Source organism: Solanum dulcamara, chromosome 3 (assembly GCF_947179165.1).
Source record: "Solanum dulcamara chromosome 3, daSolDulc1.2, whole genome shotgun sequence".
Classification (NCBI taxonomy): domain Eukaryota; kingdom Viridiplantae; phylum Streptophyta; class Magnoliopsida; order Solanales; family Solanaceae; genus Solanum; species Solanum dulcamara.
Window position 1 is genome coordinate 36,834,139 of NC_077239.1, and position 17,239 is coordinate 36,851,377.

Genomic DNA, 17,239 nt, shown 5'->3' on the forward strand with positions numbered 1-17,239 from the left:
TAGAGAGACTTTCTGAGTTTGCAGACTTTGCCTTGATTTTCCTTTGTATTAAAACCTGGTGGAATGTCCATAAAAACTTCTTCCTCGAGGTCACCATTGAGGAAGGCGTTTTTGACATCAAGTTGATGCAACGGCCAATCAAGGTTAGCGGCAATAGATAACAAAACTCTGATGGTGTTTAACTTGGCAACCGGTGCAAAAGTTTCTTGGTAGTCTATCCCGTATGATTGAGTGAATCATTTAGCCACCAACCGCGCCTTGTATCGCTCAACCGTTCCATCAGCTTTATATTTAACCGAAAAAATCCACTTGCAGCCTACTATTCGTTTTCCTGAAGGAAGAGTTGTAATCTCCCATGTCCGGTTCTTCTCTAACGCCTTGACTTCTTCAAAGGTAGCAGCTTTCCAGGCTGGGATTTCTAGAGCCTCATGAACTGAAGTTGGAACCTGAATCTCATCAAGTCTAGACAAAAACACATGATAATTGGGTGATAATTCCTTGTACGATAAGAAATTTTTTATTGGATGTGAAGTGCAAGTCCGAACCCCCTTCCTTAGAGCAATAGGAAGATCAGAATTATCAATATTAGTAGATTCACTAGGAAGCATACCTTGAGATTCGTCAGGAGTGGGATTCGGTTGAGACTCACGGCACTGTTGAGATTGTACAGGTTGTACCTCCTTATCTTGCTTCCTTCTTCGGGAATAGACCAGGATTTCTTTTTGTGGGCTAAGATATGTGTTCCCCGGTTTTGTTGGTGAAGTTCGGTCGGCTAAAGGTTCAGTAGACACTGTTTGGACAGGTTCATACACATGTGGGGATAGACTAGGAGCAATCTGGGTAGGCTCTGCAGGTATTGAAGAAAGTACTTGAGATGAGGTTGTCTCCGTGTTAATACCTTCAATCATGAGAGGATGTTCTGTCACATTTCCCCCCTGAACAGCCGTGTAGAATGGTTTGTTTTCAAAGAAAGTGACATCCATGGAGGTGAAAAATTTCCGGGTTGAAGGGTCATAACATTTATAACCCTTTTGAGACGGAGAATAGCCGAGAAAGATGCACTTGGAGGCTTTTGGGTCAAGTTTGCTCCGGAGATGAGGATGGATGTGTACAAAGACAGTACAACCAAAAATTTTTGGAGGTATATCTGAGATTAGGTGGGTATGAGGAAAAGACTCTAGAAGAGCTTGACATGGGGATTTGAACTTTAATACACGGGATGGCATCCGGTTAATGAGATAGGTGGCAGTAAGAATGGCATCTCCCCAGAAGTGTTTGGGAACATTAGATGTGAAGAGGAGTGCTCGAGCAGTTTCAAGTAAATGCCTATTTTTACGCTCGGCAACCCCATTTTGCTGAGGTGTGTCGACACATGAACTTTGATGCACAATTCCGTGGTCAGAGAGATAGTCACCAAGAATGCTATTGAAATAGTCAGGGGCATTATCGGTTTTAAGGACTTGGATATTTGTCTGGAATTGGTTTTTTATCATTGTATGAAATTTTATGAAGAGATGTTTGGTTTCTGATTTTTCCTTCATTAGAAACACCCATGAGAGACGAGTATGATCATCCACAAACAGTAAGAACCACCTAGCCCCTGTTACATTACTCACCCTTGTTTTTCCCCAAATGTCACTGTGTATAAAAGAAAAAGGGTGAGATTGCTTGTGTGATTGAGGTGAATAGAATGCACGGGTATGCTTTGAGAATTGACAAATATCACATTGAAAAAATTGCGGATTTTTATTTCTGAATAATGAGGGATACAACCGAGATAGATAAATAAAATTGGGATGTCCTAGACGATAGTGTAAGTTCATAATCTCACTATCCTTATTTGAACTGAAATAAATAGACTTTTGGCCGTGACTTGATATGGAAAGACTAGTTGACTCGAGTTGAGAATGGTTGGAGGAGTGTTTTGAATCTGGTTGCATTCTAAGGTGGTATAGGCCTGCACAAATCTCAGCATTGCCAATCGTCTTCCCCGAGTCCAAATCCTGAAAAACACAAGTGTTGGCACGAAAATTAGTTGTGCATTTGCTATCCTGAGTAAGTTTACTAACAGATAATAAATTGCAAGTGAGATTAGGGACAAAAAGGACAGATTTGAGGGTGATATTCGGTGACACTGTGATGGTACCGAGGCCTGTCACTTTGGAGCTGCTCCCATCGGCTATACGGACACATAAATTTGAGGGGCACGGTTTTATATCATCAAACAACCGTGCATCTCCTGTCATGTGATCTGAGGCGCCGGAATCTACTATCCAGGACTGCGAAGATTCATTTAAAACTGTAAAGGCAGCTGGTGGAATACCTGTTTGAGCTATATTTCCTGTACGCGGGGTGGAAGGAATCAGAGAAGAGGAATGTTGTGCGGAGTTAAACATCTTCTGTAGCATATCCATCTGTTCTTTGCTGAATGGATATATCTCGGCCTGAGGAGGATTGCTAGACTGATGTGTCTCGGTCTGAGAAGGATCAGTTGAGGAGACCAAGTGTCCACGACTTTCATAGTCATTAGTCATCCGTTTTGGTTTCCAATCGGCTGGCTTCCCGTGTAGCTTCCAACAAGTATCCCGGGTATGGCCAGGCTTGCTGCAGTGGTCACACCAGGGTCGTCCACTCTTGGGCCTGTTTTCATTAAATGCTGAGTGATTTCCTCCTTGCCGTGAGTTTGTGCTGTGATAAGAAGGTCCCCGAGCAGCAAGTGCTGATCTGTCACCTTGTGGGTTTGAAGGTGATATCCCCATCATAACTTTCTTTCGGCTTTCTTCCCTTCGGACCTCAGAGAAAACTTCCCTGATTGGTGGCAGTGGTTTGATTCCTAGTATTCTACCCCTGACTTCATCTAGATCCTTGTTGAGACCCATAAGAAACTTGAATACTCTTTTTGTTTCTACCATTCTCTGAACTTTAGCCTGGTCTTCAGAACACTTCCACGTATGAACTTCGTAGAGATCCAACTGCTGCCAATATCGAGTCAGCAGATTGTAGTAGGCAGTGACAGACAACTGCCCTTGACGTAGATCGTGGAGAGTACTCTCGATGGCGAATAATTCTGAAGTCTTGTCGTTGCTAGAGTACGTATCTCGGGCAGCATCCCAAATTTCTTTTGCAGTTGTGTAGAGAAGAAAATTTTCTCCAATTTCTATGGTCATGGAACTGATCAGCCATGCCATCACCATGCTGTTTTCGGCCTTCCAAGCTTTGAAGTTGGGATCATCAGGCTTGGGAGCAGTAGCAGCCCCTGTGAGGTGATCATCTTTGCCACGCCCACATATGAACAGCATAACGGATTGTGACCATTGGAGAAAATTGTGGCCATTTAACTTATGACCTGTGATGGGATGAAAACTCTCAGAGTTTCCATGGTGGGTAGGGAGAGATTGATTCGGGCTTGAGGTGACCTCAGATTGGGAGTGAGTTTCTGTGGCCATGCCGGACTTTAGGAGTGAGAGGAGAGGCTGATTAGGGTTTCAAATTTGCTCTGATACCATGTGGAAATATGAATTATTCACTTATCTTTTAAGAATCGGGCATAAAAGCCCTATATATACATGAAGGATCCGAATGTGGTTCCTTGATCTTAGGAAAGAAATCCCTCTAAAATAGCAACTACCCAATCCTAGGAGATATGTACAACTGTACAGGATCTGGAAATAATACCACATCCTCTAAATATAGAAACAAATACAATACAGAAATAAATCCTAACTAATCCCTATTTACAATGAATCCTAAGATTTCTACAATTAGTTTCATTAACACAGTTGTAGTTTACTTTAAGCAAGGAGGTAGAGAAAGAGTTCATCCTTGGAGAAGGGCAAAAGAAGAAATCTAGTGGTGGGGGGAATTTATATACAAGAGATCAGGTTTATTAGCAAATTGCTATTCTTTCTGAACAACACTGAGAAAGTATAATAATGAGTTGTAAATTGTTAATGGATTAGATACATTTTTGGGTTATTTTAGCTGAAGAAGAACGAAGAGAGAAGAAGAAGAAAACCAGGGAAGGCTTCTCTTTCTCAAGAGAGGAAAAAAGTTTATTTTAGTAACTATGTCAGAACAATTGAGTCTATTTTCGGGCCTAATTTTAACTGCAAAACACAAGACCTGCATGTCAGCACTTAAGCTTCAATAGTGACAAGTTGAAGTGTTCAATAAGTCACTGTTTGGTGTCAAGTTTCAGGGGTCATCAATGTATTTGGCTCTTTATAATGTTCCGCCATCTTTTTATGGCATAGAACCTACATCGTAAACCTAGAAGAGGAGCTCAGATAGTCTGATTTTCCTGACTAGGGCCTACTGAATAAAGATATAGCAGATGTTCTAAAACAGAACCTTTTTAACGATGGAAGTGTACCGACCAGCTTCTGCACACCTCAAACATTCCACCGGATACCTGCTACCTCCCCACCAACACAAGTGTCGGGTAACTCTGTCCACCAACGTTTAGGCAGATTGGAAGAAATGACCTAGTGTTTTTTGCCTCCCCTGGGATTTGAACCTGAGACCCTCCTCCTACTTCATTGAACAATAGACCACACCCTGAATGCAAAAGAGAATCTTTACCATTTACAGTATGATACCTTAGATTATCCACTAGGGTTGAGAAAATGTCTGGTCAAGGTGCGGATGAACTTTCCAATTTCATTTCAACTCTTCCTAGGGATAGTTATTCTGTTGACTAGGATTTTTTCTTCCTTTCTATATCAGGTGCACTTTTCATATCAATCCACAGAACACTATCTATATAAAAAATAAGCTAATGGAAATTACACAAAAGAACTTCAATCACAACAAATACCAGCAACATCCTCCTTCCATTCAATTGAATTGATATTCTAAGCTTTTAACCTGAAGAAAAATATCACCAGACACCTATCTGAAACCTATTGTCTACATTTTTTCTTGATCAACAGAATTGGGTACTAAAGTCATTTTTACAAGTCAAAGATGCTATAAACAAAGTCATCTTTACAAGACAAATATGTTGCTGTAAACTTGAAATGTTGAGAAAAATGAGGTTGTGGAAGTTACCATCTGACTTCTGATAAGCCTTCGATACAACGTCAACTCTCATGTTCTCAGGCCTGAAGAAATCCAAAACATACTTTATGAACTCCGCATCCCAAACATCATATGCGTAGTCACCATAAATGACATGCTTGGGAGGATAAACAAGTAAACCCTCTGCAGCAAAGAAACTATATTAGTAGATACAAGATATATGATTAGAAATTCAAGACTTCCCCAGTTACACATCGCAACTATTATGTAAAGAAGGAAATGGATGAAAGGGATTCTGAACAACTTTCTACATACAAAAATAACAAGCTTGTTGCACACCACCAACTACTCGCACCACGACCCCCGTGAAAAAGAGCGAACACTTTTTTTAAAAGAGAGAGGTGGTGTTTGAGCCTGCTTGTGAACACTATGACTATGACTGATTGCATCCTCCCACCAGTACAGGTACAGGATGAGCATGCATTTAATACTTGTATGCCTCTTTCAGTCAAGGTACAATTTCACAAGAAAGAGTTAAAACCAATCTAATCTCTCACTTCTGGACCCTATGGGCTATGGGGAAACAAAGCACTTTTTTTTTTTGGGGGGGGGGGGAGGGGGGGGTAATTGGAAATGAAGAGGCTTCTCCTTGTCATAAATGACGTATTCAAAGGCCTAGAGTGTTCAACTACCAGATCGTGCTTAAACAGTTGCTCCACAACCCCATCCACCCAAACTGCTCACTTTTTGTTATCCTAAAATTTCTCAAGAATTAACATATTCTAGGAAACATTTCTTCTGTGCTATTCAATGGATCGGATCCTTTGAGTTGGTCAGAATACTAAATGGGGGTGCCAGATTACATATTTTCAAAACAATAATTTGTTCAAAGAAAAGAATAGTTTCAGCAACTTCCAAAAGGTTGGATCAACCGACTGTCTATCTCAATGTTGTTGTACGCAGAAAGAGATCATGAAATACACAAGAAAGATAGATAACCAGCAAGTTCTGCAGCATAATCATCTTGAGGTTGCTCCTCCGCATATCTAAATTCTACATTTGCAATATCCTGAAGTTCCTTGAATATCCACTCTTGAGGAGAATTTTGATGCAGGAGCTTGAGGTATTGATAGACAAAGCCAATGATCTCAAATATCTATAAAAATAAACAATTACATATTAAAGCCATCAATCAAGCCAAGTATAGATGATTATGTACCTCTAAAGGTATAGCTGTAGTTACTGATATTGGTGAAGACAATCAGAAAGCTACAGTTGCAGGTATATGAAAGCATGAGTTCAAATCCCATTAAAGCCACACAAAGATTTATAGCGTATTGGTACTGGTGAGAGTCTCCTTCATAAATTAAGTGGGTTCAATTCTCACTGTCCTCTTGTGATAGCACCCAAAGTGGCTGCTATCAACCCCACCGGGTGCCATTCTCTATCCTCTTATGTAATCAAAAAAATAATCACTATATTAAGAGTGAATGTTTTAGAAAGGTAAAAATCTATATGAGAGTGAATCAGTGTTGTGAAAGGCCCTCGCCTTAGCGCCTTCAGCGAGAGGTGAGGCAAGGCGAAGCCTTCACGAGTACCTTAGTGCCTTTAGCGAGAGGTGAGGCAAGTTGAAGCCTTCATGCGTATTACTAGTGAGGCGTGGCGATCTCGCAAAGGCAAGAAAGGGCGAGTGGTGAGGAGTCTCCTTTTCTTTTTTTTTAAAAAAACAGATATTTAAAAATTAAAAGGCAATACTAGAGTTTACTTGCACAAAACCGCGACTCTCTTCTCCAAAGTTCAGACTTCAGACTTCAGCAACGCGACTTCTCTTCAGGCTTCAGGTACGTCTTCTCTGTTTTGTATTTTCTGCAATCTGCCTATTTTTAAATTAAAAAAACCTAGTCCTCCTATTATTGTTTCTGTGCAATTCATATTAGTTTTATAACAAATTAATGTAGTAATTATTTGTCCATAAACAACAATTTCAATGCCGTCTGATGGTAGCAAACAAAAAGACCTTGGATGAATTTATCGTATGCAAGCCGCAAGGACGACCCACAAAAGTAAACATACTTCCAATGGTGGTATTAATCAGCACAAGTAACAATTTATGGTGGAAATAAAAATGTAAAACAATGTCCAAGTTGTCCGACGGAAGTTAGGGAAGAAATAAGGGTGTATGTTGAAAATAATGTCGCGGATAATCCGAAAAATCAAATGAGAAATAAACATGTGGTTAATGTCATTAATGATGATGATGATATGGATGAATATGATGATGTCTGCCTCAAAAACTCAAAAGATGTCTTCTAGGGGAAGTGGACCATCCACGGAGGAGACCGTGATGAAAGGTCCTCTTAATATTTACTTTTCACAGAAATCACAACAAAGGGAGGCTTTAAGAACGATCAGGATTTTTTTTTGATAAGTTAACATTTTATAGACAGCCATACACCAAAGGTGTATTTCAGTAGTAATCTTCTTGGTTTTGGAAGGGTATCAGGATTTGGTGAAACCAAGAAGATTCTAAGGGAGCGCGCAGTAAAGTGTTTTTGCATTATGGATGTACGATGTGGGGCTCCCTTTTAATTGTGTTAATTACAAAGCATTTGATAATTTCATTGAGGCAGTAGGACAACATGGCCCAGGAATGAAGCCTCCTGATTTTCATGAAGTTAGAGTTAATCACCAAAAAAAGAGGTGAAGAAAGTGGACAAGATTGTTGTGGAGCATACAGTGCAATGGAGAAAGTTTGGATGTTCCATTATGATGGACAAAATGAATGGCACGAAATGGTAAAAATGATGATCAATATTTTGATGAATTCTCCAATAACTAGTGTGTGTTTCTTGGTTTTGTAGATGCTAGCAATGAATCTACTGATTCTACCAAAATGTACAACTTGTTCGAGAAAACTATTGAGAGAATCAGATCGAAAAATATTGTACAAATTGTCACTGATAAAGATAGTGAGAATGTTAAAGCAGGTGACATGATGATTGGTGGGTACCGACACATTTATTGGACTCCATGTGTGCTGCCCATTGTATCAATTTGAGGTTTGGTAACATATTCAAGATTAATCCATATGCTTCAAGTAATATAACTCTCCTATCCTCTTAACATACTTTATAGTTAATACTTAATACTTTTTAGCTACTTATTACTATAATATTACTTTAACAGTTTTTAAGAAGGCCATCAAGATCCATTCTTACATTAGTCAAAGGCTGTTGTTGAACTTGATGAGGAAATTCACAAAGGCTAGAAACTTGGTGAAACCGGCCAAGACCAGATTTGCAACGGCCTTCTTAACTTTGCAAGTTATGTACATACAAAGATTAAAAAAAATTGAGAACTTTGGTCCTCTTAACCAAATGGACTTCAAGTAGATTTGCAAAGGAAATTTTGGGGAAAGAACTTGCCGACCATCTTATTTCTGCACACCCCTCCTTCATGGTCACATATCTTTCCGACTAAGGAATGGAAAATCTTTCTCCTATCACATGAATTGGAATGATGTTGTCAGGGCACTTAAAGTTGCAGTCCTTTGATGAAAGTGCTTTGTTTGGTGGATGGGAAAAAACCCACCAACAGGCTTTTACTGGAGTTTGGAGGCACTGATGCAAGGTGGACTGACCAACTTCATTGGCCTTTGCATGCAGCAGGCCATATTTTGAACATGGGGCTGTTTTATACTACTCAGGAAAATGACACTTTAGATTCAGAAGTGTGGATGGATTATCATAGATTGTTGAGATTTGAGAAGATGGTCCCCAGTATAACAACACAAGATATACTAGTCGTTGAGCTTCCTAAGTATAAAAATGCAGAAGATGTTTGATCATGGTCGGGCTATTAGAGCCAGAGACACGAGGTCACCGGGTAAGTGAGTTGGTTTAGTTCATTATAGCTTTACTTAAATTATTTGACTTATTTCTACTTATTAACCTTTAAATTTATTTTTCTATAGTTGAATGGTGGTTTCTTCAGCATTAGGAATGCTGGCCACCATCAAAAACATGTTACAAGCTAGTGAGATTCAAATCTAAACTTTACAAAGTACCTAGGAAATCAACCAACTCCTCTAATTCCTCTATACAGTTTTGTTTACACCAAAAAAATAAGGTTTCCAAGCAGTTCCATTTCACATCATGAATGGACCTGATCTTGTCTTCGAAGCACCTTCCATTTCTCTCCTTCCAAATTGTCCACCATATGCATGAGCGTATTATCCTCCACCATTTTTTCTGACTCTTGCTTTCGCCTCTTCTAATCCAACAGCTCATCAGATCAGCTGTATGCTCTGGCATTGTCCATATTGTCTTTGTGAGCTTGAAAAACAGATTCCACACTTGAGTAGTGAACTTACAGTGTAGGAACAGGTGATTATTTGTCTCTCCTGTTTCATTGAACAAAAAAACACCTGGTCACCACTATTCTCCCCTTCTTTTGTAGTACTTCATAAGTAAGGCATGCCTTCTTAACTACTAGCCAATTGAAGCATCTCACCTTGGTAGGAGCTATATTCTTCCATACATTCTACCATATCCTTAGCTCTTCCTCCTGCATAACACTATTCTCCCTCTTGTACAAATTTTTAACAGAGAAACTTACTTATGTAGTGTGTCCACACCTTAGCTTGCCAAGTTCCATTGTGGTTCCAGCAAAAATCTCCACTTCATTTGGCAAACTAGCCACCCTTTCCAGTTCCCAATCATTTAGGTGTCTTCTGAAATTCAGATTCCATCCATGGTTAGACCAACATTCAGCAACATTTATCTCTGGATTCCTGCATAACATCATGAGATCTAGGAATCTGTCCTGCAGTGGAGCTTCACCAAGCCAATTGTCCTTCCAGAACCTGGTTTTGAGGCCATTCCCCACCCTAATCCTAGAGTTCTCCTGCAACTTTGGCCATAATGCTCTGATTTCCCTCCAAACACCCACCCCATATGTAGTATTTACTCATTTGAGCACCAAGGGTTGGTTTGCCCATACTTATGGATAATTGCTTGCTTCCAAAGAGAGGACTCTTCTTCACAAAATCTCCAAAGCCACTTCATCAAAAGGCTACTGTTTTGGGTCTTTAAATTCCTCATTCCTTGTCCTCCTTGGCCTTTGCTAGATTGAGTCACTTCCCATTTTACCAGATTATAAACCCCTTCTCCTTTATTCCCTTTCCACAAAAAATCCCTTCTTATTCTGTTCAGTTTTTCCACCACACTATCCGGGATGAGAAACAAGGACATCACATAGGTGGGCAGGGAATCCAACACTGAACTAATCAGTGTGACCCTTCCCACTAAATATAAGAATTGTGACTTCCATTGGGCTAGTTTCCTTTCAGACTTCCATTGGGCTAGTCTCGTTATTTGGTAGTCAAACTCCAACCTCGCAAAAGAACATCTAGTAGAGAACCTAAATCTTCAAATATTGGATTGCTAGGAGTCTCAATGGGACAACATGGTTAATGAGAATTTAAAATTTATATGACTGACCCCAACTAGCTTGTGATTGAGGACACAGTTGTTGATCAAAAAGCTATAATTTCCCTTGTGACAGCTCCTGATCAGAAGTCTCATCTTAATGATTATATGTTCCGCACACCTACATGTTCCTATATTCTACATCTGCATGCTACTAAAGATCTACTGTTCATATAAACCAAAGATACTTCTCCTGGCTATCAATTAACATTAATGCATCAAAAAGTTGTCTTTCCACACAAATTATACTAGAACCAGTACAAGCATCAATGATTATGAAGAGCAAGAATGCTAAGTACATCAAAAAAAAACATCAATGATTATGAGAAGTATGTAAAATGACTACAATATAAAGGATTGATCAGAAAAATAAGAGAAGCAAAGTAAAAAACCTTTTGCAAGCCAAAATCAGTGAGATGTATTGACATGCCAAATATGTATGCGAATGAAGAGCGATGCATTCCTTCATCACCAACACCAGCAGTTATTGATGTTACCCAGCCTCTAGCCTTTAGGAAGAAAAGCAAGGACCCTTTTCCTTCTGAAACATTTTAATTTTCTAAATCCTCAGATCTCAATAAAACTACCACTTCCATTAAGTAGAAGCACACTTGTACATGCACATAATTAATAATTTCCAGCCACAAATCATCACAACTGAATTTGCCAGTGAATCTAAGTGTGATAATGATAAAGTATAAATTTCTTAGAGACTGTTATCAAGTAAGGTCACAACATAAAACAACTCAAATAATGAAGACGACATATAAACACATCAAACAGAAACTAGAGGGTTAGAGATAGCAAAACAGTATCTTCCGAGTCTAAATCAGGTTAAGCAGCATTGATTCATATGGTAGTGCTCTCTTAGCCCCGGATGATGTCGTACTAATGTATCATTACCAAATTATGATGCTGATTGACTACACTCGAAGTCTCGAACACATGACAGTCTGTCTAACCAACTGCAAGCAAAAGCTAACAGAAATTGCAGCAAGCCAAATAAAATAAAGGGAAGCAGAAACAAGCCAATAGGCAACTATAGTGCACAATAAGGTGCATTGCAATATATCTTTGATATGAAGCCAAAAGAACTACTGATGACACCCTCATTACATTGTAACATATGTTTGACATGAAACCAAAGGTAAGACTGATAACACCTCTGATACACCTTACCATGCCCCAGTAGATGAGCCAGGTAATCTTCAGCTTTCTTCAAGTACCCTTTGCGAAGAGAAGGCAGCGTCCATGATAAATCAAGGATATGAACATCTTTAACTGCCTTTAACCAATAAAGTTTGCCAACCTTCCAAATTGGAAGTTCACTTCCTCCATCTAGATTTACCAAAGGGCCTTTCTTGACACTGCTAAATAATTCGAGAACCCAACTTTCAAGGATATCTAGGGACTCTGCATTTATCAAAAATTATAAAATTAGCACAGAACACGTCGCAATGAAAACTTATGTGGCTACGTGCCTACGTCCATAACTATCTGAGGGCCAACCTAAAGTAAAATATCAGGAACATATTACTAGAAATATTTCAAATATAATCAAAGATATTTAGAGTGGAGATCATCCACATCATGTGGCCAGTATGTGTCTTGAGACCAGTTTCTACAGAAATTAATACTCTTTCTCAAATTGTCATCTACCAATAAAAACCTCCTTGAAGTGGATTTAGTCTAAAGTAGAACTTTCAAATATTTTTTATTGAAATTTCTTTCCTTATTCTGAATCGCAAAAAAATTACCTCCCCCTATAACAGCCAGTTTCATGGATCCACCACGATAATTGTCATGGTATAGTCTTAGAATTTGTTCCCTCAAATTAACTCCTTTCTGCACTGCATCAGCAAGGCTCTTCTTATTCCCTTCACAGAATCACGAGAAATAAAAGGACAGTTCATAGATTAAAATACTGCAGCCGAAGGAAAAGAAAAAAAAGAGATGGTTTTGATGGCGTAAACTTGCCCCAAAAGAACCGATTAAAGGGATGGCCAGGATTAGATGTATGGCACTGTAGTTGTTGCAGGCGGCAGGAATCATTTTGTAAGACCTGATTAAATTCTGTAACACAAGCGTCAAATAACAGCATTTAAATTGGTAAGACACTTGGGTTAGTGAGATCAAGAAAACTATAGTACTGCATACCCGAGTCCACCGCTAGTACCTCCCGTTCCATGGCTTCAGCTTTAACCAAAGGTGAAACAAAAAACTGAGAAAACCTGAAAAGGAGACATAATAAGGTAAAGAACACAACCACCTTTTAAAAATAATTGTCGAGGGGTTCGTTTGGGGGGATGAGGGAGTTGGGTCGGGGTAAGCACCTTAGTAAATTGAAGTTAAAGACAAGGCCACTTAATGTACTCCCTCCATTCCATAGGAAAAATTGAAGTTTGAACATAATAACATATTTGAACACCTCCAAGAACAAAGATTATATAGAGTTAAGTAGAGAGCTATAAAGGAATTCTCTAATATCATTGAGTATCTTGAACTCATTGATCCTCCTCTCCTACGTGGAAAATACACTTGGTTTAGAGGTGATAATCAAGAATGCTCCTCGAGAATTGATAGATTTAACACTCCGTGGAATGGGTTGAAAAGTTCAGCAAGATTAAGCAGTCTATGTTACCCAGGATCATCTCACATCTCAGATCAATTCTCTATATCTCTGAAATGTGGGGACATTTACCATTGTCAAAAAAAACTCCGAAATGTGAGGAGTGGGATTTCTCAGAACACTACTTCAAATTTGAAAATTGGTGGATAGAGGTTGCAGGATTCAAGGAATGGTGGAACTCTTGTGAGACCTCAGGAAGACCAGATTATATCTTGACTTGCAAACTGAAATTCCTAAAAGTAAAACTGGAACTGGAAGAGTGAAATATTTCTAATTGGGGGTTTGTGTGTGTGTGTTGGGGGGGGGGGGGGGGTGAGATATCAGGAAGTGGGGGAAAATGAGGAAATCCTACGGAGATAGAGATCTAGAATATTATGGCTGAAGGAATGGGATAACACTAAATTTTTTTCAAGGATGGCTAATTGTCATAGGAGATTCAACCATATTGATATGTTAAAGGTCCAGGGAGATACCATCACTGATCCAGAAAGAATCGAAGGAGAAATTGGTGGATTTCTATCAGAAACTTTACACTAGACAGAATCCTAGCATCCTATTTTCAATATGCAAGAGGGCTCTAAAGTTACTGAAGAGGAGAATGAATGGTTACAGAGAGAAATTGAAGAACAAGATGTGTTGGAGTGTCTGAAATCATGTGCTGCTGAAAAGCCCTAGGTCCAGATGGCTATTCTATGGGATTTTTCCATTGCTGCTGGGAGATTGTGAAAGAGAACATGATGAACACTATTGGGAATTTTCAAAGAAGTGAATATTTTGAAAAGAGCTTTAATGCAACTTATATTGCATTAATTCATTAGAACGATGAGGCCAAGAGACACAGCGACTTCAGTCCCATTAGTCTGATTGGGAGTGTGTATTAAATCATCGCTAAAGTTACTCAAGAGAGTGATCAACATGCTGGTGGATGGGTATCACATGGCCTATATTAGTGGAAGACAAATTATGGATGCAGCCTTGATTGCTAATTGTTGGTAAATTTCAGAAGTACAAGATATTAGAAAGCAGAGTACTGAGAAGAATATCAGCAGAAGAACTCTTTTATTGATGTCTGCAGGTTACATTTTAGACCTAGAATAAAAAGAAAATTGTAAACACACAACTTGCAGATTCCCCTAATCACTAACTAGCTCCTAAATAACAGGAATAGATGGCTAACAACTAATTGACCAAGTCCTATTTAATACTAAAGCAGTAAAAATAAGTTAACTGCAGTTCAAAAGCAAATTCCTAACACTCCTTGCTTTGGAAACTGCAAACTCCAATTGTTTGTCTGAGAAGCTCGAACTTGCTGACTGGTAAAGGCTTAGTGAAGACATCAGCCCATGTTCTTCCGTCTTGCTGCAGACAAGAGTTATATCTCCATCCTTTTGCACTTCTCTCAAGAATGATTTTGAAGTGCTTGGTTCTTCCATGAAACACGGGATTGTGAGAAATAGCTATTGCTGCTTCATTGTCCACGAACACTTTGATGGTTCCAGTCGGCTACATATGCAGATCAACCAGAATTTTCTTCATCCATAACACTTGATTTACTGCTGCTACAGCTGCCACAAACTAAGCTTCGGGAGTAGATTGAGCCACAATATCTTGTTTCTGACAACTCCATGAGAAAATTCCAGAACCAAGACAGAAACAGTACCCTGAAGTACTCTTTGCATCATCCTCGAAAACGCCCCAATCACCGCCGGAGTACCCACAAAAGCTTCACAGGTTGACTCTTCTGAAACTTGACTCCATTGATGATGGTTCCTTTGATGTATCGCACAATTCTTTTGGCTGCCTGAAAATGTGTTTCACTCGGACAATGCATGAACCTTGATAAAACACTTACAGCACAAAATATATCGGGTCTTGTTGTTGTAAGATACATCAAACACCCAATAAAACTTCTGAAGTATATTTCCACCTTTTCGGCTCCATCGACTTTACTTAGTTTCTCTTTTTGGTTCATGGGAGTACTAATCTCTTTGCAATTTTCCATTTTGAATTTCTTGAGAATTTCCTTTGCGTACTTTTTCTAACAAATGAAAAACTCATTTTTTTTTTCCTTGTGCAATTTCCATTCCAAGGAAATATGTCATAAGACCAAGATCAGACATTTCAAAAGCTTGCATCATATCTTGCTTGAACCCATCAATTAGCCTTTCACTACTCCCTGTAACCAAAAGGTCATCCACATAAAGAGAAACAACAAGAATCTCACTGTTGTTGAGTTTAACATACAGTGTGAATTCTGAAAGATTCTTTTCAAAATCGAGGCCAAGCAAATAATATCTATTCGACTATACCAAACTCTTGGTGCCTCTTTTAGGCCATAAAGAGTTTTATGTAGTCGGTAGACTTTATCTTCCTTTCCATATACAATAAACCCTTCAGGTTGCTCAACATAAATTTCTTCTTCAAGAATGCCATTAAGAAATGCTGATTTGACATCCATCTGATGCACTTTCCAGCCACATTGTGCAGAAACAGTTAGAAGCAATTTGATCGCGTTGAGCCTAGCAACTGGAGCAAAAGTGTTAGAATAATCTACACAAAATATCTGCGCATAACCCTTAACTACAAGCCTTGCTTTATGCTTGTTGATTGAACCATCAGCATTTAGTTTGGTTCGGAACACCCACTTTGCCCCAATTACTTTTCTCCTTTGAGGTTTTGTCAACAAGCTGCCACGTATTATTTTTTGATCATAAACAACTCGTCCTCCATTGCATTTCTCCACTTGGGGTCTTTGAGAGCATCTTTAGGGTTATAGCAAGTTCATGAATCGCAACATTGCATCTCTCATATATATCAGAGAGAAATTGAGTTCCCCTCACGGGTGGAGGATCAACCTCCCTTTCATTTAACCACGAGCTTGTTTTCTGGACAGAATTCCTTGATTCATCCCAATCCCATTCTTCATTCTCCATGAAGAATTCCTTTATTCATCCCAATCCCATTCTTCATTCTCCATGAAGTGGAAATCTCTGTTTATAACTATCTTCTCACCTTTAGGTTGAAAGATTTTGTACGCCTTTGAAACATTACTGTACCCAATAAAAATGTCTGGGCAGCCTTCTTGTCTAGTTGATCTCAGTTGACCTGAGGAACATAGGTAAAACAAAGACAACCAAACCTTTAAGAAAATGCAGCGGAGGCTTGTACCCATACCATGCTTCAAAAGGAGTTTGATCTTTCACAGCTTTTGAGGGAAGTCAATTTTGTAGGAACACAGTTGTATTTGCTGCCTCTGCCCAAAACACCTTTGGCAAATTCTTTTCATGCAACACACATCTTGCCATCTCCATAATAAATTTATTTCTTCTCTCACTAACTCCATTTTGTTCAGGAGTATAAGGAGCAGTAAGTTGATGTTCAATCCCTGCTTCCTCACAAAATAGACCAAACTGTTGAGAAGTGTACTCCTTGCCATTGTCAGATCATAAAATCTGAATTTTGCAGCAAGTTTCATTTTCCACCTTCGTTTTGAACTTGTAGAAAATTCTCTTGACCTCTAATTTGAACTTTAGAAAATAAATCCAGCACATCCAGGACAGATCATCAATAAAAATAATATAGTAAAGACTACCTTTAAGTGAAGGAGTCCTTTAGGCTCCTCCAACATCAATGTGAACCAGGTATAACTTTCTTGTTGCTCTCCAAGTTGCCTTTGGGAATGGAAGTCTACTTTGTTTTCCAAATCGACAAGCTCGACAATTTGTAGAACTCGCTCCCAATTTAGAAAGGTTCTCGGCAATCTCCAATTCTTGCATTATGAGAAGCCCTTGATAATGATAGTGTCTGAGACTCTTATGCCATAACTCAACAACATTTTCCCTTGCCGAATACACCACTTGTTCTTCCTCCAATGGATTTAATGAGAAACTTTTGCCTCTCATTTTGACTTTAAATAAGTCATTTTCTGAGGCTTCCTTGATCAAGCAATGTTTTATCTTTCAAATACAATTTGAAACCTTTTTCTAACAATTGACCAACACTTAACAAGTTCTGGTCTAAATTTGGTACATAAAGAACATCAGAAATTGCTTTAGTACCTGATTGTGTTTCAATTGTAATGGTTCCTTTGCTGGAATATAAC

General features: G+C 39.0%; 1 protein-coding gene across 3 annotated transcripts in view; it reads right to left on the reverse strand.

The window, feature by feature from the left end:
* Positions 1-17,239, reverse strand: part of LOC129882533 (nardilysin-like) — a 63,602-nt gene that overhangs the window by 29,471 nt on the left and 16,892 nt on the right. For all 3 annotated transcript variants that reach the window (XM_055956873.1, XM_055956874.1, XM_055956875.1), the window contains exons 5-11: positions 12,666-12,739; positions 12,486-12,581; positions 12,266-12,385; positions 11,688-11,921; positions 10,901-11,049; positions 6,019-6,175; positions 5,050-5,202 (exon numbers count right to left, since the gene is read on the reverse strand). In XM_055956873.1, coding sequence (XP_055812848.1) covers positions 5,050-5,202; positions 6,019-6,175; positions 10,901-11,049; positions 11,688-11,921; positions 12,266-12,385; positions 12,486-12,581; positions 12,666-12,739 — 983 coding nt within the window. The remainder of the gene's footprint in view (positions 1-5,049; positions 5,203-6,018; positions 6,176-10,900; positions 11,050-11,687; positions 11,922-12,265; positions 12,386-12,485; positions 12,582-12,665; positions 12,740-17,239) is intronic.